At 44.1% G+C, this 27,664-nt stretch overlaps 1 protein-coding gene and 1 long non-coding RNA gene across 10 annotated transcripts in view; one reads left to right on the top strand and one right to left on the bottom strand.

Annotated features, from left to right (window-relative positions):
* Nucleotides 1–13: 13 nt before the first annotated feature.
* Nucleotides 14–3,269, bottom strand: LOC309350433. Its single transcript, XR_014160365.1, has 2 exons — nucleotides 2,373–3,269; nucleotides 14–1,828 (listed from the first exon to the last, which is right to left on the bottom strand). It is a non-coding gene; the product is annotated as an uncharacterized lncRNA (long non-coding RNA).
* Nucleotides 3,270–6,685: 3,416 nt separating this feature from the next.
* CCDC158 (coiled-coil domain containing 158) overlaps nucleotides 6,686–27,664 on the top strand; it is a 51,316-nt gene continuing 30,337 nt past the window's right edge. Inside the window, exons 1-9 of one of the 9 annotated variants that reach the window (XM_081876629.1) lie at nucleotides 6,688–7,167; nucleotides 11,397–11,448; nucleotides 12,035–12,071; nucleotides 13,373–13,494; nucleotides 16,961–17,262; nucleotides 18,898–19,007; nucleotides 20,135–20,462; nucleotides 24,226–24,302; nucleotides 26,533–26,643. In XM_081876629.1, the coding sequence (XP_081732755.1) occupies nucleotides 12,046–12,071; nucleotides 13,373–13,494; nucleotides 16,961–17,262; nucleotides 18,898–19,007; nucleotides 20,135–20,462; nucleotides 24,226–24,302; nucleotides 26,533–26,643 (1,076 nt within the window). In that variant the 5' untranslated portion in view covers nucleotides 6,688–7,167; nucleotides 11,397–11,448; nucleotides 12,035–12,045. Of the gene's footprint in view, nucleotides 7,168–8,363; nucleotides 8,384–8,423; nucleotides 9,019–9,525; nucleotides 9,562–10,691; nucleotides 10,796–11,396; nucleotides 11,449–12,034; nucleotides 12,072–13,372; nucleotides 13,495–16,960; nucleotides 17,263–18,897; nucleotides 19,008–20,134; nucleotides 20,463–24,225; nucleotides 24,303–26,532; nucleotides 26,644–27,664 lie in introns of those variants that run through there. The other 8 variants (XM_081876635.1, XM_081876633.1, XM_081876630.1 and 5 more) reach the window with 8 other exon arrangements.

The raw sequence follows: 27,664 nt of genomic DNA on the forward strand, positions 1-27,664 counted from the left end.
TTAAATGTGTGGATTTATTTTTATTATTATTAGAGAACATGAATATTGGGATATGGAAGTGACTCTCATTACCGGGTAAAGCAATCACTTGCATTCCCTTCCTTAGACCATACTCCTGACATTTTAATTCTTCCTCCAGTGAGCCTTTTACACTGCAGAGCCAAAGCCCCTTTTCAGTGACACGGCCAGAAAGTGCAGCATCTATTCCCAATTTAGAGGCCAAGGCCTTTAATAATCACCAAGCATGGTCTGGGCTGGGGCTGTTTGAAATCCGTCTTACTGTGAAGACACTGACTTCCTTGAAACAAGCAAATAAGAACAATTTTGATAACCCGGTACAGTATTACAGTATAGGTGTTTTTTAGGTGTTAAGTATTTCTCTCCTTCCAAGTCATGCATTACCTAGAGAGGTATAGCAATGATACGGCAGCTTACCATAAGATCTGAATATCCCACGTGATTCAGTCTTTCAAATGTGGTAAACCTGTGGACCTGATGCAGCCCTCCTCCCATGATTTTTTTTGGGGGGGCACCCCCAATGTGAGGGACGCAGGCGGCGCTGTGGGTTAAACCACAGAGCCTAGGACTTGCCGATCAGAAGGTCAGCAGTTCGAATCCTCATGACAGGGTGAGCTCCCGTTGCTCAGTCCCAGCTCCTGCCAACCTAGCAGTTCAAAAGCGCAAAGTGCAAGTAGATAAATAGGTACTGCTCTGGCGGGAAGGTAAACGGCGTTTCCGTGTGCTGCTCTGGCTTGCCAGAAGCGGCTTAGTCATGCTGGCCACATGACCCGGAAACTGTACGCCGGCTCCCTTGGCCAATAAAGCGAGATGAGCGCCACAACCCCAGAGTCGTCCACGACTGGACCTAATGGTCCCTTTACCTTTACCCCCAATGTGGGTGGTTGCTGTGAATCGCAAACCCAGAGAACTCCCTCCTGTTTCTGAAGCACTCATCTGTTAGCAGCGGTAGATGGGGACAGGAGGAGAGGCAAGATTTCGACGCCTCTTTTTTTGCTGCCCATTGCAGAATGCCACTGCCAAGGGACCATTACACGAACAAACACCCTCTTACCATCCTCACACCAAGTGGTAAGAGTTGGAGTCCAGCAACGTCTCAAGGGCTGACAGTTCCCCAATCCTAATGTTAAGGATGGTGTATGTAGAAACGACAAATGAAATAGTATTTACCATTACGGGTTGGTTGCTGTGGTGTGAAATAGTAATTTCATGAAGAATGAGGATTCTGTTAAGATGTGCTTCCCATGTGGTCCCGGTGGCATGATGGGACCTGCAGTAGAGATGCTTCTTCCTAACAAGAGAAACCCCTGCAGAAAATCATGTGGAAGAAGCCCAGTTTTCCAGGGATGGTTCCTGGTGTACGGTAAAAGTGCAGTGTTGACTTCTCAAGTTATTACCCTGATATTATAGCAGGGAGCGAGACTGTGGCAGTTATCATGGGTAACCTGGGACCTAGGGCCACTCCAGACTGGTGTTTTATTGCAGGCATATTCTGCATCATTTTCTTGCCACATGAATAGTGCAAAAATAGTGGATGTGTTCTGCTTTATTAGTTGTTCTGCGATGCTTCCCAATCCTACATTATTGATCTCCAGAGGAGCAATAGGAGCATAAGAAGCTGCCTTATACAGAATCACACCACTGACCCATCTGGCTCAGTGCTATCTGTTATCATTGTTTATTAAATTTATAGAGCACCTTTCATCAGGAGATCACAGGGCGGTTGACAACATGGACAAGAAAGAGGTGGGCAGTCTTGATGGAGCACTCTTCTCAATCAGTGCTGTAAGTGCTTTAATGTATTTTTAATCTTTTTATTGAAACTGCCCAGAGTGACGGGGTATAAATAATAAATGATTAAAATATTATTATTATTATTATTATTATTATTATTATTATTATTATTATTATTTTAATCATTTATTATTTATACCCTGCCCATCTGGCTGGGTTTCAACAGCCACTCTGGGCAGCTCCCAACAGAATGTTAAAAATGCGATAAAACACCAGCCATTAAAAACTTCCCTAAACAGGGCTGCCTTCAGATGCCTTCTAAAAGTCAGATAGTTCTCTATTTCCTTGACAGCTAATGGGAGGGGATTCCACAGGGTGGGCGCCGCTACCGAGAAGGCCCTCTGCCTAGTTAATGATACAGTCTTACGTTTTGCAAATACAAGCGGCTCCCCCATATATGCGGGGTTACATTTTGAACCCATGCACCCATCAGGGAAATTGCATAAAATGGGGAGTCACCTGTCCCATGAACCACCACTTTCCTGCACGTCAGCTGGGAGACTCAGCAAAGCCCCGCTGTGCCTCTGGCTTGTTGAGGCTCATCAGGTCTCCCCCTCCACTTCCAGGTTTCCAGAGCTGCATGTAGATTGAACACACGTAAATGGGAGGAACCCTGTATATGCATCTTCCCAAGAGCCTATGTTTATTGAACAAATATCTCAGCAAGTTCAAGGATTTGGCTACATGCAAATGAAAAAGAAGTCCGACAGCTGACCAGCTTCATTTGGCTTGTGTTGCACATAAGAGGGAGCTTGCCCTCAATTTAGACACACTCAGTAAGAAAGCACCCCATTTAGATCATGCTTGAATTCATATAAGAAGAATTTGAGGAGCACAATGTTCAGCCATCCTAGTATTTTAGGCACGAGTCTTTCCCAACTCCTACCTAGATATGACAGAGAATGAAAATGGGACCCTCAGCTTGCAAGGAAGACCTTCTGCCACTGAGCTTTGCTCCCTCCCCAGCACAGCCAAAGCAGAACAAAAATAAACCAGAACATTTGTGGCATAAAAGGTGATGGGATTTTAGCAGGACATTGCAGGATATGCACTGATTGGAAACAGAGCGGCAAGATCGCCCCAAAATATTTGCAGGTGGAAACAATATTGGAAGGAAAACCCAATTTTTTTATTTATTATATTTATGTCCCACCATTTTCTCAATGAGCCGAAGGTGGTACATGGTTTCCCCCCTCCCCAATTAATTCCCACAACAGCCGTGTGAGGTAGGTTGGGCGGAGAGGCAGTAGCTGCCCCAAAGCCACCCTGTGAGCTCCACGGCCAAGTGGGGATTTGAACCCAGATCCTAGACTGACACTGCAACCACTGCACCACACTGGCATTGCAAGCACAAATTATTATGAATGTGCGCAATAAAAAAATGATGTCTGGAGGGGCCTACTAAGTACTAATGAATTTTTGTATGAATTGCATCGGTTATAATAAACGTTATTTCCAACAAACTTTTAGTTGACTTGTTGAAGAGATGGTGTGTGTTCTTGATAACCGCTTATGTGTACTCTATTTCTTGAGACAGCTGTTGTGTGCTCTTCAGTCAAATGGTTTACAGCAAGTTCTGAATGAATCAGATCTGTTAATGGGATAGTAGACATTCAGCTAAAACACACGAGCTGTGATGCAAAGAAGGTAGTCTATTTTCTCAATATATTTGTTGAGGTGAGGGAGGGCAGAGGGAGGATAAAAGAGAGGTCCTTGCCTAATACCAGTGTCTCAAGATGATGACACTGGCAGTCACTAAATATAACATAAAACAAATGTTCCGTATTTTGAATTTCCAAAAAAATTACATTAACCCAATGACAAACACCACAAACTTCCGCATGTTCCTAATTCTCAAAAGAGGGTTTGGGATTTTTCTTAATTCACCTCTCAGGCCTGGCTCCAACACTGCACCAGGTGAACTGAAGGAGAGTAGCGCTGTGGTTTGTCTTGTGGGTCTCAGTACATTGCACGATGGACTCTTCAAAATGCACATTCTGAATACTGAAAATATCATGCAAAATCCCTTTTTAATATGAGGCAAGGGCTTCTTTTGTGAGCCTCTCACTACTTTCCTAAGGTGTTATACCTCATTTTGTGTCATGGAGACCCAAAATCTGTGCAGATGAATTGTATGGAACCACTCTGGAAGCAAAATAGGTAAAAGTACTTTTCACTTCTTTTCACTCAAGTACTTGAGCTGAAGTGCTTGGTTTTGCAACAATGGAAATCTAAATGCCCCCCATACATTAAGTACCGTATTTTTCACTCCATAAGACACACTTTTTTCCTCCTCTAAAGCAGCAAAGCGGGTGGCTCCTGTCCGCTTTGCTGCTTTAAAGCGAGCTACGGAGGAGGGACAGACGGGAGCCGCTTTGCTGCTTTAAATATTTTAGTACAACATTTGATTCAGAATTCCCCCCCCCCCCCGGTGTTTTCCTCCTTTAAAAACAAGGTGATGAACTCTTGAAAAGCTTGAAAATCTCTCATCTCTCTGAGGGGGGAAGTTCCCTAATTCAGGAATTTGATAATGAGCCTGTAGTCTGACCTTCGATGACACTACCAAGCATCCCACCTGCCTTTCTATTCTCTTTTTTCATTACCTTATATTTTTTATTCATCATGGCAGACAGAGGGGAAAGATAAATGAAGAATTGGATGGAGAAGATGTTGTTCAATGTGAGAAGGAGGGTAGGGGATAGAGTATGATCGGAACGAGCCTGCCAAAAGCCTAACCAGTCCAGCACTCCGCTTCTCAGAGTGGCCAACCAGTTTCCCAGGGTGCTTCATTGCCGAGTGGGGATTCCAACCCTTGTCTCAGTCACAGAACTGTAAAGTTGGAAGGGACCCTGAGCATCATCTAGTCCATGGGTAGGCAAACAAAGGCCCGGGGGTTGGATCTGGCCCAATCGCCTTCTAAATCAAGCCCGTGGACGTTCCAGGAATCAGCATGTTTTTACATGAGTAGAATGTGTCCTTTTATTTAAAATGCATCTCTGGGTTACTTGTGGGGCATAGGAATTCGTTCATTTTTTTCTTCAAAATACAGTCCGGCCCCCCACAAGGTCTGAGGGACAGTGGACTGGCCCCCTGCTGAAAAAGCTTGCTGACCCCTGAATGAGTCCAGCCCCCTGCAATGCAGGAATATGTAGCTGGTCCATACAGGGATTGAACCTGCAACCTTGGCGTTATCAGCACCATGCTTTAACCAACTGAGCTATACAGCTGAAATCCAATGCACTAACCACTATATCATGCTCTCTCTCTCTCTTTCTGATTGGTAATGAAGCTGTGCAACCGCCCCAAAACCTTTGCAGGTGCAAACAGCATTGAAAGCGTGTGACTGCCTTGATAGCATCAGGACCACAAATCACCAGAAATGCGCCATAAAGGTTTCCTGCTGCATTACAAGCCCCCACAGCTAGGGTAGGAAGCCATGACATAAAAGCAGCAAACTTGGGGATAATAAAGCATCTTTTCTGCCTCTTCTCTTCCCAAAACTCTCCCTTGCCCAAAGCATCTTCAACTAGAAACAACAGCTGCTGGGATTCTAATACTTAGGTTTCTGTGTACAGTGGTACCTCGGGTTAAGAACTTAATTCGTTCTGGAGGTCCGTTCTTAACCTGAAACTGTTCTTAACCTGAGGTATCACTTTAGCTAATGGGGCCTCCTGCTGCCGCTGCACGGTTTCTGTTCTCATCCTGAAGCAAAGTTCTTAACCTGAGGTACTATTTCTGGGTTAGCGGAGTCTGTAACCTGAAGCGTCTGTAACCCGAGGTACCACTGTGTAATGTGTAGGTTGGCTGTGAAAACCCAGTCTTAATCAGAGATTCTGGCCTTGCAAGCAGAATGTATGAAATATCCAGCGTTTCACAGCAAGGAAAAACAAGTCTGTGCCTGGGTCCACATTACCACTTCAAAGCGCGGCCAGGTCATTTTCTCGGTTTGGGAGCCATCAAAACACAGCATGTTGGGATAGATGCAGGATAAATATGGGGTGTGATTTACCCGATGTGTTCACCTGTGTATTCTGCATCCTGCGTGTTGGATGCAGAGTACACAGGAATATGTGCAGTTTCTTTGTTGCGTATGTTGCAAATGTGCGTTACAGTGGTACCTTGGGTTACATACACTTCAGGTTACATACACTTCAGGTTACAGACTCCGCTAACCCAGAAATAGTACCTTGGGTTAAGAACTTTGCTTCAGGAGGAAGAGAAAAATCGTGGAATGAAATTTTTATGACCCTAGTGGAAATGTTTTAAGAGATTAAGTTCAAATAGATATATTAGTTTCAAGGAGAAATAAGATTTTTTTAAAAAAGTAAAAACCGATTGTTAATTGGTGAAAGAAGAGAATGTAAAATTACAGTACATTAAGATAGATTATAAGGACAAAATAAAGAGGGAAAGGATTTGCTGAAATATCTAACTGAATTAGAATTCAAAAAAGGGAGGTGGGAGGAGGTCAAGGAAACAAGCAAATGAAACATAAATTATATGAAGGTTTGATGTGTTTTTTGCTTTTGTTTTTTTCTTTTTTCTTGATTTTTTTTCTATTTTTGTATTCTTTTTTATTGTGATACATTGTTTTGTTTTTGTTTAATTTGGTGTTTTTCTGTTTCATGTGTAACCTTTAAAACCTCAATAAATATTATTTAAAAAAAAAAAAGAACTTTGCTTCAGGATGAGAACAGAAATCGTGCTCCGGCGATGCGGCAGCAGGAGGCCCCATTAGCTAAAGTGGTGCTTCAGATTAAGAAGTTTCAGGTTAAGAACGGACCTCCGGAACGAATTAAGTACTTAACCTGAGGCACCACTGTATTCTGATAGGAGGTTCTATAAATCCCCCCAACCCCAAGTGCATAAGGGCTTATGCTGACCAGCAGCAGAGAAACATCAGCAAGCGCTGTAGCATGGCAGTATTCAGTTTCCTTCCACAGCAATTACCGAGATGCATGAACAAAAGCCGTCTTCTGGAGAAACCAAACACCAGAAGTGGCATTCATTGGTTCCCACACATGCACACAGCAGCTACTATCAGAGGTGGAGTTTGTTGCCTAGGTTATTCCATACACCGCCAGCCAGAGGGAGGGCTGGTGACTCTCAACGGTTCTGCACTTCAGGAGTCCTGTTTGGCATTCAACTGTGGCCCATGTGTCGTGTGCAAAAGAAGGAGGGAAGCATGAACTGCAGGGCAGCCCTCGGAGAGAAGCAATGTGGTCCCTTCTCCCCTCGTGTGTGCAGAGCAAGGTCATCATCGCACAAGGCAGTTCACAACTCCTGGCCTAACAAACGTTTTCGCACATTGCAAAAGACTGCAAGGCACAAACCCCGCAGGTGTCGTTCTCAGAGGTAGGTGCAATGCAACAAGTCCCAGGATAGGACTTTGTTGTTTGGAAATTTATTTCAATCTTTGCACTTTTTTACATATCTCCTGCTAGCACTGCAGCGGGATTTTTCCGCCTGATACCCTCCCCCTTCTTGGATTCTCACACGGTGGCTTTTTACCGCCTTGGTTTCTTTCTCATGAAGCACAGTGTGCAGAGATAGATAGATAGATAGATAGATAGATAGATAGATAGATAGATAGATAGATATAGATATCCTACCCTCATTGCATACTGTATCAGAGTCTGGGTGAATTTCTGTTGCAGATTATTTTGGGGGACAACCCTAAAAGTTCCAGATTGAACACTTAATGTACCTGACACCTGCACATTATCACAAACATTACAGTGTGGCTGCTTTTTTCCTCGATTTTATTATTTTTGTTACTTTTCTGTAAACCCGCTTTGAAGGTTTGTTTGGTTGGTTGTTTGTTTCAGTCAAGTGGTGTATTATGAAATAAACAATCTTTTTAAAAGCCCGCCTCCCTTGATTTTATTGGGGGTTTTTTTTTACCTTTTTGTAAACCTGCTTTGAGGCGTGTGGTTTTTGTTTTACAATTATATTTTATTAAGTATCAACATTTTTAGCATATACAGGCAAGACCACCATTTCGTCTTTTCTCTGATTTTTTTTTTGTCGACTTCCCACTCTTTTATTCCGCGGAGTTGCTGTTTCTCTCCTTCTGTTGCACCCAATCTCCTATCTATCATATCATCACCACAATATTATGATCTAATTACTTCTGTTGCTTTCAGTGGTTTTCTTTGGTGGTTTTTGGCAATCAAGCGGTGTGTTATGACATAAATAAAGAGCAATCTCTTTTTTAAAGCGTGACTGTGTCTACCCCCACCCCCACCCCCAATTCTATTGCTTTTCTCCTTTTGGCAAACCCACATTGAGGTCTTTTGTTGTTGTTGTAGTAGTAAAACAAGTAAACAAATGCCTCTGCCACTAACTAGGACTCAAGGGGTATATATATATGTGTGTGTGTGTGTGTGTGTGTGTGTGTGTGTGTGTGTATATATATATATATATATATAATATAAGGTGGCGCAGGGAGGGCCTGGGCCTAAGCGAAGCCTTTGCAGTTCCACCTCCCACCAGCAGGGGCTGCTGTGGGCTCCTAGTTCACCTGCCCCAGGTGTGTCCACTTCCTTCCCCTACTTGGATCCTCTTTCAGGTGAGGAGTGGGAAGAGGACAGTCCGTAGCAGGTGGGGCGCAGGCCTTGGGCCTAGGAGAAGATGGCGTTTCCTTGTAGGCCAAGGGGCCAACCACCCCCTACTCTTCCGCCCCTCCCCAAATAACCTTTACTGACCTTGCGGTTCTAAGGTTTTCAAGAATTGGAGCATCTCCGCCCAACGCCTAGTCAAGTGACCAACACAATCTCAGAGCTACGTTTTGGGGCTTTTTTGGGGGGGGGGTTACCTATCCTCTCGATTTTTGGCCTGGCAGGGTGTTCAAGCCGCCGGACAAGGCTTTTGGAGCATCCGGACCCACGTTTTCATATTTAGCAGGGGAAAGTGTTGGGACTTGAAAGACAGGGAGGCAGTCAGCTGGCCTGCCTGCGATACCTTTTTCGGGGGGGTTTGCCCTTAGCTTTCCTGTTTCTGAGGAATGTCTACGCTGGGGCGGATTTTGGTCATCTTTCATCATATGGTGCCCTGAGCGAGGCCAGAATCCGGTGCCCCCAAACGGATCTTCTCAGTTATGAATCTTCTCCGTTTTGTGCCCCTTCGGCTTGGCAGGGGAACCGGCCGCACTGTCCTAGATCCGGCACTGGTGGGTTTTCTCTGAGAGTTATTACAATACAACAGGTATGGACTGTTGACAATTTCACCTCTTCCTCGCAGGACCCAGAGCGTGCAGACTTTGTCGGCATGGCCCAGTCCTCGGGTCCCTGGGTAACTGCTAGTGGATTGTGGGTTAGGATGCCAGATTATGGATTTCTTGATTGTTGAGTTCTTAAATCTGCTGTTTTGCTCAAAGGGTCCAAAAGGCCTGGGACCTGCCTATGTCAGCCCCTCAAGTCTCCTTGACAGCTGCTTCCCTATATTAATTTATTTTATTTACACCCCACCTTTTCTCCTGAAAGAGCAAACGACATCAATAATAACATGATTTTTTAAAAGTGTTTTAAAACATCTCAACCAGTGAGCTCAGGGTTGCCAAGAAGCGGCTTTCAGCCAACTAACGTCTAGGCAAAGAGGGATGGTTTTTTAAAAAATAAAAAATCCTGAAAGTCATAAATGATGGAGACAGGCTCACCTCACCAGGGAGATCATTTCACAACAGGGGAAGTGCAAAGGTCAGCACCGACTGGGCGGTCTCCCCACCCCAGGGGTGGCACCACCAACAAGGTGAATATGTCACAAATACAGAAAATTCTGACATCCTGGTTTTATAATTCACTACTAAATGATTCCTTCTCCCCTCCCAAATCCTGAATGGTCCTCTTGGTGTTCTCTCCTTTTTCACCATTTCAGCCAGCTTCATTCATTCACTTTCTTTTCTCCTATGCATTGGCCTTATATATTGCATTTTAAAAGAGAATCAAGAAAGGCAGATCCCAAACATCTTATAGTACTCTACACTACCATATTAATAAATGAAAAAAGAATGTATTTGACATGCCCTAGAGAGACCTTGTTACTATAAAAACATATTTAAACGATTCTAGTGCACCTCTTTGCCTGTTATTGAGCTCAGTTGTCAGCTTTTCTTAGGTCACCCCTCAAAGCTCGATACTGAGTGCAGGGGAAGGGGAATAAAACCATTTAAAAAAGAAATAAGTATATGTATTTCAGCCTTGTAAATAAGCCCCCCTCCCCAGTAGTAGCCTGCAAAATAAAAAAAACAAAACTGAAAGCACAGCAGACTGCCAAAGGAAGGACAGAACACACAGGCTTTCCCCCCATATATTTATTGATTTTCAAGAATACAGTGTTATGTAAAGAAATAAAAGTTAAACTGCTACACCCTTCCTCCCAATTCTTCCCTTACCACCTGTCCTTGAGTGTATAGATTTCTTTGATATCTGAGTTAAGGTTAGCATAAATTCCATACTTTTGTAGCTGTCCAAACAGTTTCTTCTTCACCAGCCTGTTTTATCTTCCTCCATACCCAGTGAGGAAGTTGAGTAGGATGATGAAGGTGAAACCTGCTAACTCTCCTTGAGAGAATTCCACACACTTAGCTGCATGGAATTCCGGGTTGCCAATGGCAACAAGGTGAGTGTTTAAATACAAGACTCTTGTACACACTTGGGGATTTATATCCTTTCCTTACATGAATATACAGTAGCTAGATTATTCTGGACAATTACCCCTAATAAGTGTTCACATTGTTCCAGAGCATCAATGTTCACCCGGGTTTAGGTATTCTTGCAAGACCTCCCATTCATTTGTGGTTGCACAGGCACAAAAATGTAATTTATTTATATAAAAAGGTCAAATGTCTACAACATAGCCAAAATGTGTTAAACTGGATTGTGCCTTTTAGAGAATCAGCAAAGCCTCCCTTTTCCCTGGCGGATGATGGTGGGAGGATCCCCTGAGAATGTTCTCCTGATAAGTTTTTCTGGACAGTGCAAAGGCAAGGTCTTAGCATCTTATTTTCATCAATGCAAGTGCTTTTTGACATCCCTCATTTTTAATTAAATATTATGATCCTTTAGGACATCCAGGCTCCATGAAACTTAAGGCAATTGTATTATTTTCAATAACTTTTAGGCACCTCCTAGTCCAGCACATCATGAGCACAGAATTAGTCCTACTCTCCTTGTCTTCTGCATCTAGTCCCTTTGGCAAATTCCACATCACCACTGTTTGCGGCTCTTTGTTGAAACATCTAAAGTCCTCCTGACTTGCATGGGCGTTTTTGAGACTTTGTGAGCCAGCAAAGTTGCTGCACTTTGCTGATTTGTCATCCATCACATTGAGCATGATGCGCTGATTGGTGATCTGACCAAAAGTCAAAAAGGCAAAGCAGTCAAATGTATCTGGCTTTGGTTTGCATCCTCTTGTGTCACACCTGCATAAGCAAAGAGTTGAGCAAATTTCTACTACATCTTTTAAACTTGAAATTGGAATCTGTATCCTGAAAATGTGAAATCTCTTATCTTGATTTTCTAAAGGTTCTGCCTTCTAAAAGTATGTGTGACTTTTGAATGCTGATAAAGTTTATATCTATTTAGGTTTGTCGTGAAATCCTTTTGCGGTTCTTGGAGAGGACAAACACCTTTTGAGGTATAAATATTTTGGTGGTAGATCAGATTTTTATTGCTGTTATCTGGCACTGGCTGAGTAAGGAGGCGTGTGTAAGCCATACACTTACTGTATTTTCATTCAGTAAAATACTGTTTCCTTCCAACTATTCAGACACTACATAGAAAGCCTGAAAAGGCAAGGAACAATAAGGATAAAATGAACAGATAGGAAGTAATCATGATGGGGTGGAAAGTTAGGTCAGTTTCATGACGCTTGGGAGACCACATAAAATGTGGTTGGTCCCTGTTTTCCAGGTTGCTCACCTGTTCAATAGTACAAGGCAAGGTATTCATTTTTTAAAAAAAAAGTTATAGTAAAGAAGCTTTCTTGTGAAAGGAGCTTTTCTTAAACTTTTTGTTTGTTTTGAAATGGAAAAGAGCAAAAACACGTAATTTTAAAAATACACAATCAGTTTGTTAAAATATGTAACATTTAAGAACCATGGCTGGATTCTAAAATAAATGTATCCCATGTATATTTGTAATGCTCTTGCATTCATTTGTAAATTTTATCACAGAGGCTTTCTCAAATTGATTTCTTATGAAATAATTGTTGTTGTTTGCAGGTTTTGCAAAAATGAGCAAGAATATTAAAGAACTAAGGTAGTACCTGCTTGCTTTTATCCTGTTACAGAGGTGTCAATAATCTGCAGTTGACAATTTGAGCACAGGAATGTCCTTGATAATTAATAGATTCTTGGGAGAATTTAGCAGTAAAGGATTTATCTGTTAGTCGACACTATCATTTCTCAGAAAGGTCCAGCAGACAGTGCATGTGTTAAGGTCTGAAGTGTGCAAATGCTTTTAACTGTCACTGTACATTTAGGAGTGTGACCTGAAAGAAAATATTAGACCAGATTATGGAATAAATGTACAAGTATCTCACATTTTGAGGGACGTGGGTGGCGCTGTGGGTTAAACCACAGAGCCTAGGACTTGCTGATCAGAAGGTTGGCGGTTAAAATCCCCGCAACGGGGTGAGCTCCCGTTGCTCGGTCCCTGCTCCTGCCAACCTAGCAGTTCGAAAGCACGTCAAAGTGCAAGTAGATAAATAGGTACCTCTCCGGCAGGAAGATAAACGGCGTTTCCGTGCGCTGCTCTAGTTCGCCAGAAGCGGCTTAGTCATGCTGGCTACATGACCCGGAAGCTGTACGCCGGCTCCCTCGGCCAATAAAGCGAGATGAGCGCCGCAACCCCAGAGTCAGCCACGACTGGACCTAATGGTCAGGGGTCCCTTTACCTTTTAACTCGCATTTTTTGGAAGGGTTCTGTTTTGGGGTCAATGCATAAACGCAAAATCACATAAAGCCAGGAAACCCCAGAACTGCCCTCGCCCCGCAACCATCCTTACCTGTCTGGAATGAGCCTTGCCCACCACCTTGCTTAGCAGGCTCTGGGAGGGAGGAAGAGGGCTCAGAAAGTTATTTCCAGAGTGTCTTTTCCTGTAAGGTGCAAGTCACCTGTAGGTGGTGTAGTTCTTCTTTGGCGATCACTCGTAGATTGTAAGTAAGATTGTCTCACATGAACACTGTCTTAACGGTGTGTCCGTAAGTGACTGTGGAGGCCAATTCTGGATCCACACGTCCTTCCAAACCTACGTGGGGACATAGGTTTCCGGGCTGGAGTTGATCAAGGTGAGAGTTTGCCAGACATGCCTTCATCTTTGCTTGTTTCTCCCTTTTGCCCTGAGTTTGAGCATCTTCAAAACCCACAACACCTTTGGTAAAGGCTGTCCTCCAACTGGAGCACTCACAGACCAGTGTTTCCAATCTTCCGTGCTTATACTGCTTTTTTTTTTTTAAGATTTGCCTTGAGAGCATCTTTAAACCTCTTTTGTTGTCCATCGGTGTTTTGCTTTCCATCCAGCATAGTCTCTACTCATATGCAGCCTTTTGACTCTACAGGGAAGCGCTGCAAAGGCAAACCCAAGAGACCTTGAAACTGCAGGAAGAAGCAACCAAATTCTCAGTGGAATCCCTCACACGTCAAGGGTGTTCCTCTCCTTCAAACCTCTTGACAAGTTCAGGTATGTACAACCTGCATGTACATAAATTTTAAAAAATGGAGAATGCCTTGCAGTTGACCATAGAGGCAACAAGGTGATTTCAGAGCTACTAGTTGCGTTCAAAAGATGAATGAAAAGGGTAAGCCTCTTAAATTTCAAACAGGCAGCCCTGGCTAAAACTCAACAAAAGAGTGAGTTGATTAGATCAGTTTAGCGAGATATATATTTTAAAAATGGAGCAAAACTCACTTCTAATATGTTACATACTCGAACCAGTTCTTCATTCAGACAGTAAATACCCTCAAACTGATCTAGGTCTATGCTCAAAAGGTTGGGATTTTTATACCATTCCAAGAAATTAGATACCTGACCCAATAAGGTAATCAAGTGTAATAAGCATCCTGCTTAAATTTTCATATACCCGATTCACTCTTTAAAACTATCCTGCCAGTGCTTATTCTACATTATTCTACAATATTATTATAAATTGCAACAGCAAAAAAAATGTTATAGTTAAACCCAATACAAATGGAAAATAGGAAAGGTTTATATAAAACACAGGAAATTTAAGAGTCTGAGTTTCCCATCACATCTGTAGCTGTCATCCAGTTGATACCCTCATCAAGCCCATTAGGCAATAACATGACCCTTATCTGTGGGCCCAATACATCCTTTTCTTTAACTGTTTGAATAGTTCTTTTCCTGAAGCTTGTGCATGCTCTACACACCACAATTTCAGAATCTTTCCTGCAAGTTGGTGTTCAAAGATTGTTTGGCCTATGGACTTTGAAGTCTACTAGTTCCAGTGCAACTTCTACGCTCACAGATAGGAGTTGTAGTTTTTTTGTGTTGTCATGCCTTCATGCCATAATGAGCAAAAGCGCTGCCCTATACTGATTGCTCCTTCAGTGCTGTATGTATAAAAGTCCTTAATTATATATATTCCTTCTTATTCCTAGAATTAATTCATCGTATGGTTTCTCTCTCACAGAGATACCGTTTTCAGCACCCTTAACAAACTACAGTTTCCAGAACGCAGCCCATGTCTTGCTTCAATTCAGACAAACACTACAACTTCCACAAGGATATTGTCTCTTGCTGTTGGCATCTGCCTGTTAGGATTCCTGCTCCATAATTGCAGTCATAGGATTGTTGTCTTTCACATGACAGTATATGTTTTGACTCCACAGAGTGGGAAGTGACGGAAACAGGATGTTTGTGTTACTGTGTTCCATGAAGTGGGACTATTGTCCTTTGTTTTTTTCTCTTTGCTGTCTGATGCTAGAGAGAGAGGGAGCCATGTTGCAGTGCTCCGTGTGTGTTTATATGTAAATAAAGTAGATTAGCCAAAATGCTGAGTCACTGAGGTCTGTCACGCAAGGTGTGCAAACTCTGCAGATCCCTAAGTGTGCCAATGTCTGTTGGCATCGGTCGCTGTGATGTTCGGGCTGAAGAAAGCTTATGAAGCTCCCGAACGATCGACCGATAGGGAGGGAACATGCCAGTTGGGCATGTGTCTCTGCCAGGGTCCTACTCGAGTGTAGGCTGAACTCCTGACACTGCCTGCCTTGAGAGTTACTGGAAGAGTGTGCCACAGGGGGGTGAAGTCAAACCGTTGGAGAGTTACAGCACCTGCTGTGGCTGTAGAGACCAATACGGGAGAGACATATTTTGTTGCAGCTGGGGCAGATGAAGGCATCCAGTTGTGCTGCTTTAGATGCACCGTGGTGTTTCATCTCTCTCTGCGGTCCTCACAGCGGTCATTCTTCCTCTGGTCATTGACCTGACTGCCTGTCTCCAGGCACTGCGGTCATTTGCAAGGGATTCCCACATGGAAGGCTTGATGTCTGCCAGCCTTCATGTCACATTTGCACACATTTTTGTAGCACAGAATTGCTCTGTCAACGAGCCTGGTGGCTGAAGCTAGCTCCCCGTAAGGCGCATCCTTGGGGATCCTGCCATCTTCTACTCTGTGTAAAGGTAAAGGGACCCCTGACCATTAGGTCCAGTCGTGACCGACTCTGGGGTTGCGCGCTCATCTCGCTCTATAGGCCGAGGGAGCCGGCGTTTGTCCGCAGACAGCTTCCGGGTCATGTGGCCAGCATGACTAAGCCGCTTCTGGCTTCTACTTGCTCTTTGACGTGCTTTCGAACTGCTAGGTTGGCAGTTCTACTCTGTGTACATGACTCTAATACAGGGGTTGGCAAGGTTTAGCTCGCCAGGGCCAGTTCGCTCCAGCAGAAATCCCTCCGTGGGCTGGATCGCACCCATGATTTTTGGTGTCTGCACAGACGCAATTTTTGGCGCTGCGGAAGCAAGTCCCCGTGCCACGCTGCGGTGGTTTAGCGCAGCGCACGGGGACTCGCCAAGCCGGTGGTTTGGTTCAGGAGCAGCTCATGAGCCGGTTAAACGACCCCCGTGGGCTGCTTGTGGCCCATGGGTCTTAGGTTGCCGACTCCTGCTCTAATACAACAAACAATACAAGCAACACGCAGACCAGTATACTAGATAGCACTGTAATTCTTATTGCATAATATACATGATTTAGTAGCAAAAACAAAATGTGTGCACTTGTAAATACTCTTCATATATTTGAAATCAATTGAACACACCTCTGTCAATCTTTGAAAGTCCACAGAAGTATAATAAGTCTATGGTTGAAACAAAGTAATAGATGCTATCCTGTGGGCTAAGCGGTAAAACTTATTTTAGGCGTACATGGTGCCGAAGTAGTAGGTGAATAACAACGGACAGTGATCCCGGATAATCTGAGTGTTGCGCTGGAATCTTCTTCAGCACAACTACAAAAGAATTCAAATATGAAACAATGACCTGTGTACATGAAAACTATATAAACTCCACACATTACAATCCATATACTACAACTACAATAAGAAGGACAAAGGTACATACCCCATAGATTAGAAAAATGCACAAGGAGCAGTGGTCATGTGGATATGTAACCACTGCTACCAGTTGCATGATACCGGAAGCATAAGTAACCATTCCTAGGTGGCACTCATTACAGGGAGAATGAATTGCAGTAATTCAATTAAAGGTACAAAGCAGTATAACAACAATAAGAAAACATCAAATAAAACAATTTAAATCCAGTTCAGAATTGAGTCCTTCAGGGTGAATGGTCTTAAACATAAAAATGAATTGAGATTCTTTCTGTCGTAGGCGTTTTTCATGATCTTGTCGTTTGTTGATGGTTTTCTGATTCACCCACAGTACTGTGAACAATAAATCCCTATCAGAATGATTCTGCGATATAAAATGCTCAACCAGAGGAGATTCCAACACAGCACACCCTGCTCTAATAGCTAACCTATTGTTTGCTCTCAATTCCCCCCCCCCCCCGCCATGTGAATGGTTGTGGAATAGGCAAGCAGCCAGCCGCTGTTTACTGCACTTGCACTGCTATTGCTACTGCTACTGTTCCACTTTCTTCAGCTGCCCTGAACATCTTTGTTGTTTTCCATAGGCACTTCTTCTGCATATAAGAGCAACCCAAACGCACCATCTTCCAGGCTCGGCACACTGATGGAGGGCTCCACAAGTTCTACCTGTAGTACAGCCCCTGCTGCTGCTGCTGCTGCTGCTGCTGCTGCTGCTGCCACCAGCAGTAGCCCTCCCAAAATTTTATACACTAAATATGAATTGGACATTGACATGGAGACCAGTAAAAGGCCCAAGAAATGTCCAGGGAAAGGGAAAGAGTCCATTGAGTCCATCTTGGAAGAATATTCTCAGCAAGTCAGAGATCTGCAGAAGAAGCTAAATGAAGTGAGTTTCAAGCTTGGCAGAAAGGCTCTCCATGTATTGATTGTCATTTAACTGCGGGGGGTGGATATCACAACCAGGGCAGTGTATTCCCTGCACTAAAGGTGGTGGCGGGAGAATCAAAACCGTAGACCAAAGTAACTTAAGTTATGCACAAAGAAAATCTGAATGCAGCAGATTGGGATCATACAGGAAGGGTTTTATAATTAATTATAATTTTTTCCAAATTTCATCAACTTTTAGGAAGTTTTAATAGAAAAATTTTAATGAATAAATGCATACATTGATATTGTTTACACTACCAAAATGTTGAGAATAATAATAATAATAATTTATTATTTGTACCCCGCCCATCTGGCTGGGTTTCCCCAGCCACTCTGGGCGGCTTCCAACAGAGATGAAAAATACATTAAAATGTCACATATTAAAAACTTCCCTGAACAGGGCTGCCTTCAGATGTCTTCTGAATGTCAGGTAGTTGTTTATCGCTTTGACATCTGATGGGAGGGCATTCCACAGGGCGGGCGCCACTACCAAGAAGGCCCTCTGCCTGGTTCCCTGTAACTTGGCCTCTCGCAGTGAGGGAACCGCCAGAAGGCCCTCGGAGCTGGACCTCAGTGTCCGGGCAGAATGATGGGGGAGGAGACGCTCCTTCAGATATACTGGACCGAGGCCATTTAGGGCTTTAAAGGTCAGCACCAACACTTTGAATTGTGCTCGGAGAACTGTTTGTTAAGGGTAAAAAAGCCTCTCTTCATCTCAGTTCAGGAGCCCAGTTTAACTAGTTTAGTTTTTATTCTGCAGATATGCTTTCAGAGCCTGGATTTTAATCTGCAACTGCATGCCTTCGTGTGGTGCATGTTTGTGAAAATGAGGGGGTGTTGTTGTCAGAAATCAAGCCTTTATCAGGAGAAACTGGCAACTCTCCCAGGCACCCGGCATGATTCCCTGTTGACCTCCCTGGCTGCATTCCCCAGCAAGATCCAGGCGAGGTCTCGATAGGTGATCCTTCTCAGCGTGAGAAGAACACACCCCCTCTTTCCTGCCCCACCCCCGGGCAGGGGGAAAGAGATAGACAGAAACGTATTTACATGCCTTTATTTCTGTCTTTGCAGCATTACAAAAAACGTGACTGCTCTCTTCAAGCTCCAGCAGTCTAGTGACAAAAACTTCCTGCACTTCCTGGACAGGAATAAACGGAAGAGCTCATATTACACTCTGAGCTAATTCCGGTGCTTCGCACTGTGAATTGACTGTCCCTCTGTTTCCCACGGGCAGCCCCAACATTCCCATCATGTTTACTTTTCAAGCTAGCACTTTGCAGCTGCATTGCATCCATATCGTAACAGTTGTTGAAGGCTAGGGATAGATCAGACTCCCTTTGGTTCTGTTAAATGAAAATGGTCTGCCATGTCTAAATGATACCTTTTGCGCTCATCAGATTAGCAAAACAGCCAGAGCCGGATAATTCATCATGGAAAACTGCAGCAAGCCTTCTCTTAATTACAATTATCTGACTTCTGCAAATCTGAAGATCTGTCCTAGAGCAGTGCCGCCAATATTTGCCTTGCTCCATTTCCCAAATTGCATTTTGTCTACTGTTAATACTGTTTCATGATCTTATTTCGCTTCCCGCAGGCTACAGAACAGCATGAGCAACAGAAATTAACTTTAAGACAGACAATAATTGAGTTGCAGACAAACCTTCGGGAGGTAACGAGGGAAAAAGAGTCTATAACTGATCTCAGGTGAGCATCCTCATGGTACAAACTAGAGAGGGTATCATGGACTGGTTCAACACAGAGGAATGGCGTGAAAAACCAGCTAGTGAACCCCCAATTGAAGAAGGCTCAGAGCCCAGGGAGTGGTGGTAGGATGGTGATGAGTGGTCAGAGGGAGAAGACTGGGAGGAGGTGGTGTTAGATGCTGAAGAGGTATCAGGGCTTAGCGAGCTGGGAGAGTCTGTGGCAGCGATAGGTCAGGCTTATGAAGAAGCATGGGTGTCTCCACCTCCTGCAGCAACACGCTCCCCTCCCCTTGATCTCCCAGAACCAGGAGAGGCATGAAGCGAGAGGAGCAAATACAGACAAGCAGGCACAGTCTCCAATTGCTTGGGGGGGGGGGGAGGACCCAGAAGAGGAGAAGACACAGCTGTCTATGGGGAGGCAGGGACCTTTAGTCTCGGCAACTACTTCATGGGGGCAGAACTTGAGTTGCTGTGCTCATTAGGCCTCCCACTTCTAGGCAGATCCTGTTTTGCTTATAAGGAGTTAACTCCAGCTTGCTCAGTGTGATTTACTGCTGGCTCACTCCTGTCAGAGGGCCACAGTTCTAAGACCATTTGCATATTCCAATTGCAGCTTCCCAGCTAGGCTCTAAAATTATGACCTGGGATCAAAGAAAACATCTTGGGAATGGCCCCGTGCCCTGTGCAACTCAGGTAGCTGGTATTGTTTTGCAGGCCTCCCATTTTCCCAGGTAGTGGGAAGTTCCAGAGTCAATTTGCTACACATTCAGTTGTCTTGTGATGATGGCATATCAGAAGTTTAACAGTGGTTTCTTTTTCATATTGCTGCGGGTTTGTGGGGACCACGGACAGAAAGCTTTTACAGCCCAAGAACCACATTTGCTTCTGGGCAACCTGCCAAAGGCCACATGCCATTGGTGGGTGGAGCCAAAAGCAAAAGTGGGTGGGGAGATCTATGTAAATTATACCTTTGTACAATAGTCTAGGTCAGCAAAGAAGTGTACCCAGAATAGCACTAAAAGACTGTACACCTATTTTGAGGCTGCAAAAGAAACCACAAAACAGAGTTGTGGGATGTTGTCAGAGGCCCCTGAATTTGCACTGGATGCTTCCTTTTCTGATAAATAGGCGAAAAGAGTCTCAAACCCAAGAGGATCTCAATTGCAAGCTGAAGGCTACAATCAATGAGCTGCAAACAGCCAATCACCTTCAGGAGGAGATGCTGAAGGAAGCCAACAACCAAACAGAACATCTGAAAAAGATGGTACAGGGCCATGAAGACATCCTCCAGGAACTTCGCAATGTCCTACTGGCCTATGAAGAAAGTTCGGGAAAGAAGATCTTTGATCAGGAGAGCATTGCCAACCTTCACGTCTGCAACCTTCCCAGGGCTTTCAGTAAAGTTCTGCGAGATCTAGATACAGAGATATCCCTGCTCAAAGCGAGGCTTACTCCAGTAAGTGCCCTTCAACTCATTCTGAATGAAATTTAAGCATAAGATCACTGTGTACTCAAGACAGGAGGGAATCTGGTGGCATAACCAAGGTCATATTGACAGCTGGATTGTAACCAGGTAACGGGAGCACAAGGTCAGCTCACATCCTGTGGTCATTTTTACACTTGATTATCCTATTTCACAGGATAGAATTAGGTAACAATTTTGGATCTAACCACAGTGGCATCCCTTTTTGTTGGCCAGTGTCATCGGCCACAATTCTGGTGCACAGCCATGCACGCTCTGGTCCCTCTGAAAACACTGAGGCTTAAATGCAGATAACTGGATTGCACCTCTGATTGGGCTCTGGGCCAGACCTGGTGTGAAAACGGCCATTCCATGTGTCAAAATTTGGGTCACCTCTCTCTCCTCATAAGGCTGGAGTTTGGAGCTGGGGGGCGGGTATTCAAAGGGCAGCAAAGGCAGGTGGGAAGGGGCATTGAGCTTCTGCCGAATCTCACCCACCTCTGCCCAGAATGAATTCTTACCTCCTGTCATATTTTTTTATTGCTGGGATTTGATGAAAGCAGAACAATCAACTAAGATTTTAATGGGTGTTAAAGCCCTAACATGAATAAATTATTGTTAATAACCGCAAGTATTATTATTCTCTTATTTATGCAGAACCGTTTTTTCCTCAGAGAAACTCCACCAAACTCCAATTAAGTTAAATGCATTGTTAGTTTGACCTTGTGCATTTATTTATTTTATATTAAATAGCCACAGTGAGCCCAATGTGGACCAGGACTATGGCATGGTGGAACAGGGGTGTTTTTAACCATGTATTTCTTTGTCACAGACCCAAGAAAAATAGCAGCTTACAACAAATAATTCAGATGGCACCAATAAGGAGTTATAAAAATGTAAACGGAGACCTTGAACCTCTTCCTTTTCTTCTGCTGGAGTTTTGTACATCTTCCTAGGGTGCTCATCCTTTCCGTGTCTGCAGCCAACTTCATTTGCTTTGGTTGGAGTGCCTCCAAAATGATCCAGTTTCCAGTCCGAATGCCTCATCATGGTTTATTGGGATCCAAAGGCCATGGGAAACTCTCATTACTATAATTAATAGTTCAGTAGGGTATGAGAATACATTTTGGCCTGGATGGCAAATGGCTGCAGACCCCCCAGTCCAAAGAGCACCAGTCTCATAAGACAAAGTGACATCAGGTGTAGGACAGGTATAGTCACGCCTCCTTGCTGAAAGCTGGATTGCGGGTGCTGCCAATCAGCTGATCAATGACACCTGCAAACCCCTGGACCTATGCCTTAGCAGTCTGGTTCCAAACTATACAGGAAAATGTCTCACCCAAAGGGGGTCAGGATCAGGTCAGTTTTTCCATCCCAGCATGCAAAAGGTACCAGTTTCAATCACTAACATCTCCATTTGGAGAATCTTGGGTAGCAGAGCTGGGAAAGAGCCTGAGACCTTGGAAGACCCATTGCCTCTCTGAGGAGTCAACTAGGCTCAATCATACTCATGGTATTATGCCTTCCCGAATCTCTGGTCCAAAACGTCCACATGCTTTGGACTACAGTTCATCCCAGGCCATTGGCCATGCTGGCTGGGCCTGGCAGAAGTTGTTCACCAAAACATCTGGAAAGCACACAGCTGTGATAGGCTGCAGCCAGTCTCATACTTCCATAGGATGTGTGTTGAAGCCTCTGAACCACAGCAATCTCTTCCCCTTCCTGTGATCACAGGCCTGGCAATTAAGATGACACTGTGGTGAATTGTGGAGCACATACAGGACAGTTGTTGAAGCCTCTGTCAGGTGGAGAAAGGGCCAAGTAGAGGCATTTTATTGTTTCAGCTTCTAGGCTGTGGCAAGTACCTTGGAATAAGCAACGATGGGAGCAATAACCACAAGCTTATCTTGTGCAGATGTTGTTGTTGTTTGCATCCTTCTGTCTCAAGAGACAATGGAGTACGACTCTGAGGGTAAAGTTAGCAGCACCGATGTGAACTCCCCACGGTGCACGCCTGGGCAGTGTGTATGGAGGTCCTGGGCTGACCAGTCAACAAGGCCACCCCCTGTCTTGCTGATGTGATCCAAAGGAAAGCAGAACAATACGTTTGGCACCAGCTTGACTGCAGGAGTTAGCAGAGAGAGGCATACAAGAGGCCATCTAACTGTCTTAGGAGCTCGACTCTGGATTTGTGTAGGGTCTATTCCTTAGCCTTTTCTTCTCCCAAAAATATCCTGCCAGGCTTAAGTTAACCCCCTCCCTCCCGTTTCTCTTTATCGTTGCTGCTTTTTTATCTCTGGGAAAGATTTACTGTTAAGCGTTGGAGCTACAAAAAACCAGAAATAATTGGAATGCGGAAAACATTAAAGAACTGACTAGAGACTTCGAATACCTTTGTGCTGGAAAAGCAAAAAGTTAAAGAGTAACCACGTTCATCTATTTCAATAGAGCTGCAGTTAAGAAGACTGTGAAAAGACTTGAAAAGCAGCCTTTCTCAACCTGTGGTCCCCAGATGTTGAACTACAACTCCCATCACCCCTACCTAGCAAGGCCAGAGCTCAGGGATGATGGGAGTTGTAGTCCAACAACATCTGGGGACCCACAGGTTAAGAACAGCTACTCTACATCATGGGTAGGCAAACTAAGGCCCGGGGGCCGGATCCGGCCCAATCGCCTTCTAAATCCGGGACAGTCCGGGAATCAGCATGTTTTTACATGAGTAGAATGTGTCCTTTTATTTAAAATGTGTCTCTGGATTATTTGTGGGGCATAGGAATCCATTCATTATTTTTTTCCAAAATATTGTCCGGCCCCCCACAAGGTCTGAGGGACAGTGGATCAGCCCCCTGCTGAAAAAGTTTGCTGACCCCTGCTCTACAGCATGTGCAGAAACCACCTTCTCCACTGCTGTACCTAGAATCATAAAATCATAGAATCATAGAGTTGGAAGAGACCACAAGGGCCATCGAGTCCAACCCCTTGCCAAGCAGGAAACACCATCAGAGCACTCCTGACCTATGGTTGTCAAGCCTCTGCTTAAAGACCTCCAAAGAAGGAGACTCCACCACACTCCTTGGCAGCAAATTCCACTGTCGAACAGCTCTTACTGTCAGGAAGTTCTTCCTAATGTTTAGGTGGAATCTTCTTTCTTGTAATTTGGAACCATTGCTCCATGTCCGCTTCTCTGGAGCAGCAGAAAACAACCTTTCTCCCTCCTCTATGTGACACCTGCTATTGGTCTCATCTGCTCAATCCGCCAGAGCCTGTCTTTGCATGCAGGATAAGTCCCTATCTTGAGGGTTTGAGACCCATCAGCTACCCTCACCTGGTTTAGCTGGTCAATCAAAGCTATTCCCTGGGGTGTGGCTGCTTTTGCATGGTGACAGCTTCCAGGAGCCCCAGGTGAGAGCTAAGTGTCAGGTGGCGGACCAAAGGTGGACAAACTACCCTAGAAGGAGCACAATGTGTCCCCCACCAGAGGTACTAGCCCTCCCCTGACACCCCATACACCTCCCACCCCACCACAGATGCAGCTGGAGTTATTCAGAATACACAGTCAGCACAGATTGCATGTTAATGATAAACCACCATGTGATTCTTATCGGTCTAAACATAGGAGTGCTGAATCAACAAACTTTGCTATCCCCCTTAATGCTTGTGTTTTATAAATAGGCTGCTGTAAGGTCCTTTATGAGATACATTTAGGTAAGGCTAATTGCTCACTTGGTTGTGACTCATGACTGTTTATTAACAACAGATGGAAGAGCAAGTGGACATGGTGAGGAGAGAATCACAGTGCAAAACTGAAGCTTTGCTTCAACAGCAACAAGAGAGGTACACTGTGCTCTTATCTTCTCCCTCTATATTTGTTTAGAAAATAATTCATAAGACTAAAATTTAGAACAAAGAAAATGACTGCATTTGTCAAAATATGCTGCCACCTTGAACTCTCGGAAGAAAGGTGAGATAGAAATCTAATAAATCAGTAAATCTTTAAAAGCCCATCCAGTTTCATAGACAGGGAGAGTTCCCATTTCTTTTCCCACCTCACCGCACATCCAATCTTGAGTTAGAGAAGCTGGATCTGGAGATGGTTGTCAGTTGAGACGAGGTTGGCTTGGGAAATAGGTCTCCCTCACTACTCCTCCTCCTTCCCACTGCCTTAGCAGTGATAAATAGAAAGGTGAGTAGCAGGGATGGAAACTTCCAGCCTTCTATGTTCCCCCTTTGTAGGAGATGAATTGAGGATTGAATCTGTAGATTAAAATTTAAACCTCCTATCCTGTGTGTAGGAAAAATACAAAAAGTCACGGGCTGAGAGTTCTTTTTAGCAAACACTTCTATATTTTTGCATCTTACTAATGCTTAGGAATTAGGCTATTGCACCTTTTAATCCCTTTTATTTGTGGTCTGCTGACCTCCTTTCCTCACCCTTGTTGCACAGAAAGAACCACAAGTTTTTAGTAAGATAAAACAAAAAAAGGTTTACTTCATAGCTGTCAACTTTTCCCTTTTCTTGTGAGGAATCCTATTCGGAATAAGGGAATTTCCCTTTAAAAAAGGGAAAAGATGACAGCTATGGTTTACTTACATTTCAGTGCAGGCAGGAAATACAGCAAAATAGTATGCAGAAAACGACTTCCAAGTTACAGTAAAATAAAAGTTGGTAGTCTCGGCAACTTGGCTGAAACCAGGAGCTTCAGCAAAATATGTTTGCTTAGCTTGGAAGCATGATGGAAGAGAGTAACTCAGAGGCAGGAGGAAGTATGAAATATTATCTCCTTTGCTACATAATTCCTGCCCAGAGGAGTCCGGGGAAGTGGGCACACAGAGGGTCCTCTTTGGAAGTTTAAGAACCCTCTCTGTACTAGCCCTGTGCTTGTCTAGCGAAACCTGATGGCTGAACTCCCATCAGGGATAAATGAAAGACTTTCCTCCCATGGGGACCGGGCTGTGTGCAGAATCTTGGGAACGGTAGTTTACCCCTCACAGAGCTGCTATCCTAATAATAATAATAATAATAATTTATTTATATTCCGCCCTCCCCAGCCAAAGCCGGGCTCAGAGCAGCTAACAACAGTAAAATGATACAACATTCTAAAATCATTTCATTATAAAATCAGATCAAATCAGATCAATGGCAACCATTGGGCTAGTGTTCGGTGAGGATTGCCAAAGGAGGGGGTCAGGCTGTGCCCTGGCCAAAGGCCTGGTGGAACAGCTCTGTCTTGCAGGCCCTGCAGAAAGATGTCAAGTCCTGCAGGGCCCTAGTCTCCTGTGACAGAGGGTTCCACCAGATCGGAGCCACAGCCGAAAAAGCCCTGGCTCTGATTGAGGCCAGCCTAACCTCTCTGTGGCCCGGGACCTCCAAGATGTTTTTGTTTGAAGACCGTAAGGTCCTCCATGGGACATACCAGGAGAGGCGGTCCCGTAGGTACAAGGGTCCTAGGCCGTATAGGGCTTTAAAGGTTAAAACCAGCACCTTACACCTGATCCTGTACTCCACTGGGAGCCAGTGCAGCTGGTATAGCACTGGGTGAATGTGATCCCGCAGCGAGGACCCCGTAACACTTAACAAACTTCAGTTCCCAGGATTATTTGGGGGAAAGATGTGAGGTGTGTACCCAGCCTAGATTGTCCCCGAACACAGAGCTTTACTTTTCCCTGCAAGAATGTACAATCCCAGAGACATTAGAAACCAAGCCACCTGCTATCTGCATTGCTTCATCCTAAGTTGTTTCTTTATCACTCTAAAGAATGACTGAGGATTTGCCCACATGTCTTCTTGTGCTGTGCATAGAAAGCATGAGGTTGAGAGGTTTTCTGCTTCACACACCCTTTTTTAGGCATGGGTCCGAGCAATTTTCCCCTTGCCTCGTTCCCTTCCAAGGGAAAACCCATTCTTTAGAGGTGGAACAATTTTTTCTCTGGGGAGCAGTGAGAAGCAATGAGACAAAGTGAAGTGTGGATAAGCCCTCTGTTTTTGCCACTGCCTTCTCTACAGATAGATCACAGATGTCTTACTATTGCATTTCTGTTTTTTGTGGGGGGGTTTTAATAACAGTGTTGAGAGACTGATAAGTGCGCATGAACAGGAATTGGAAGCTCTGAACGAAAAGCTGAACAGCTCTCGCAGCCATGCAAGCAACATCGAAAGCCAGCTGGAGATCGTCCAGTAAGTGTCTCAGTAATGCTGTTCTGCAAGTACATCACTGAAAAGTTACAAGCAAACACTGTCTGGTGAATACACAGAAACCCTTGATTATACCAATGCAGGACATGGATTGTTTACTAGATTTCTCTTAGGATTCATTAAACCTTTTAGGGTGAGAATTCTGGGGTGGAAGAAAGCTGGTTAGGACCCCTGCCCTCCTGCTTTCCCAGTGTAATGCAGTAAAAATTTAAGTAGAAGAGAAATTCTAGTGACACAGGAATAATGTGTAGTAGGCTATAGCTGAAGCAAATTTAGGGCTCATTCACATTTTTGCTTGATCCATATCTTGAATGTATTGTATTGTTTATCAATTAATTCCCCTGGGTCCGAGAACTTTTTTCATTGTTCTGTGGCTGTGCCATGCCAAAAACTGATTGTACCCCCTGAATTGAACCTCGGTTAAGCAAAAACTCTTCAGATTTTTCACACATCTGTGAAAATCCAATTCATTGTGCAACATATTTTTTGGAAGGCACAGCTTGCAGAATAACAATAAAAGCTATTGGAAACGGGATAATCAGTTGTTGTTGTTGTTGTTGTTCATTCATTCATTCATTCTCCGCCCATCTGGCTGGGTTTCTCCAGCCACTCTGGGCTGCTTCCAGCAAAATATTAAAATACAATAATTCATCAAATATTAAAAGCAGTACACCAGGCTTCCTCAGCCTTGGCACCCCAGATGTTTTAGGCCTACAACTCCCATGATCCCTAGCTAGCAGGACCAGTGGTCAGGGATGCTGGGAATTGTAGTCTCAAAACATCTGGAGAGCCAAGGTTGAGGAAGCCTGCAGTATGATCAAAATATGAGTCAAGTGAAAGTGCAATTGAGCCCCATCCTGCACTCTCTACACAATATAAATGTGAACGGCACAATTAAAGTTATTTGGAATATTAGGAATCTGAAATATTTTATCACCCAGTAGTAAGTCATTGCAGGTGTACTGTAGTTATAAGTCTGTTTTATGTATTCCATTTCTGAAGG

This window comes from Podarcis erhardii (assembly GCF_964252035.2).
Source record: "Podarcis erhardii genome assembly, chromosome: 9".
NCBI classification, from domain to species: domain Eukaryota; kingdom Metazoa; phylum Chordata; class Lepidosauria; order Squamata; family Lacertidae; genus Podarcis; species Podarcis erhardii.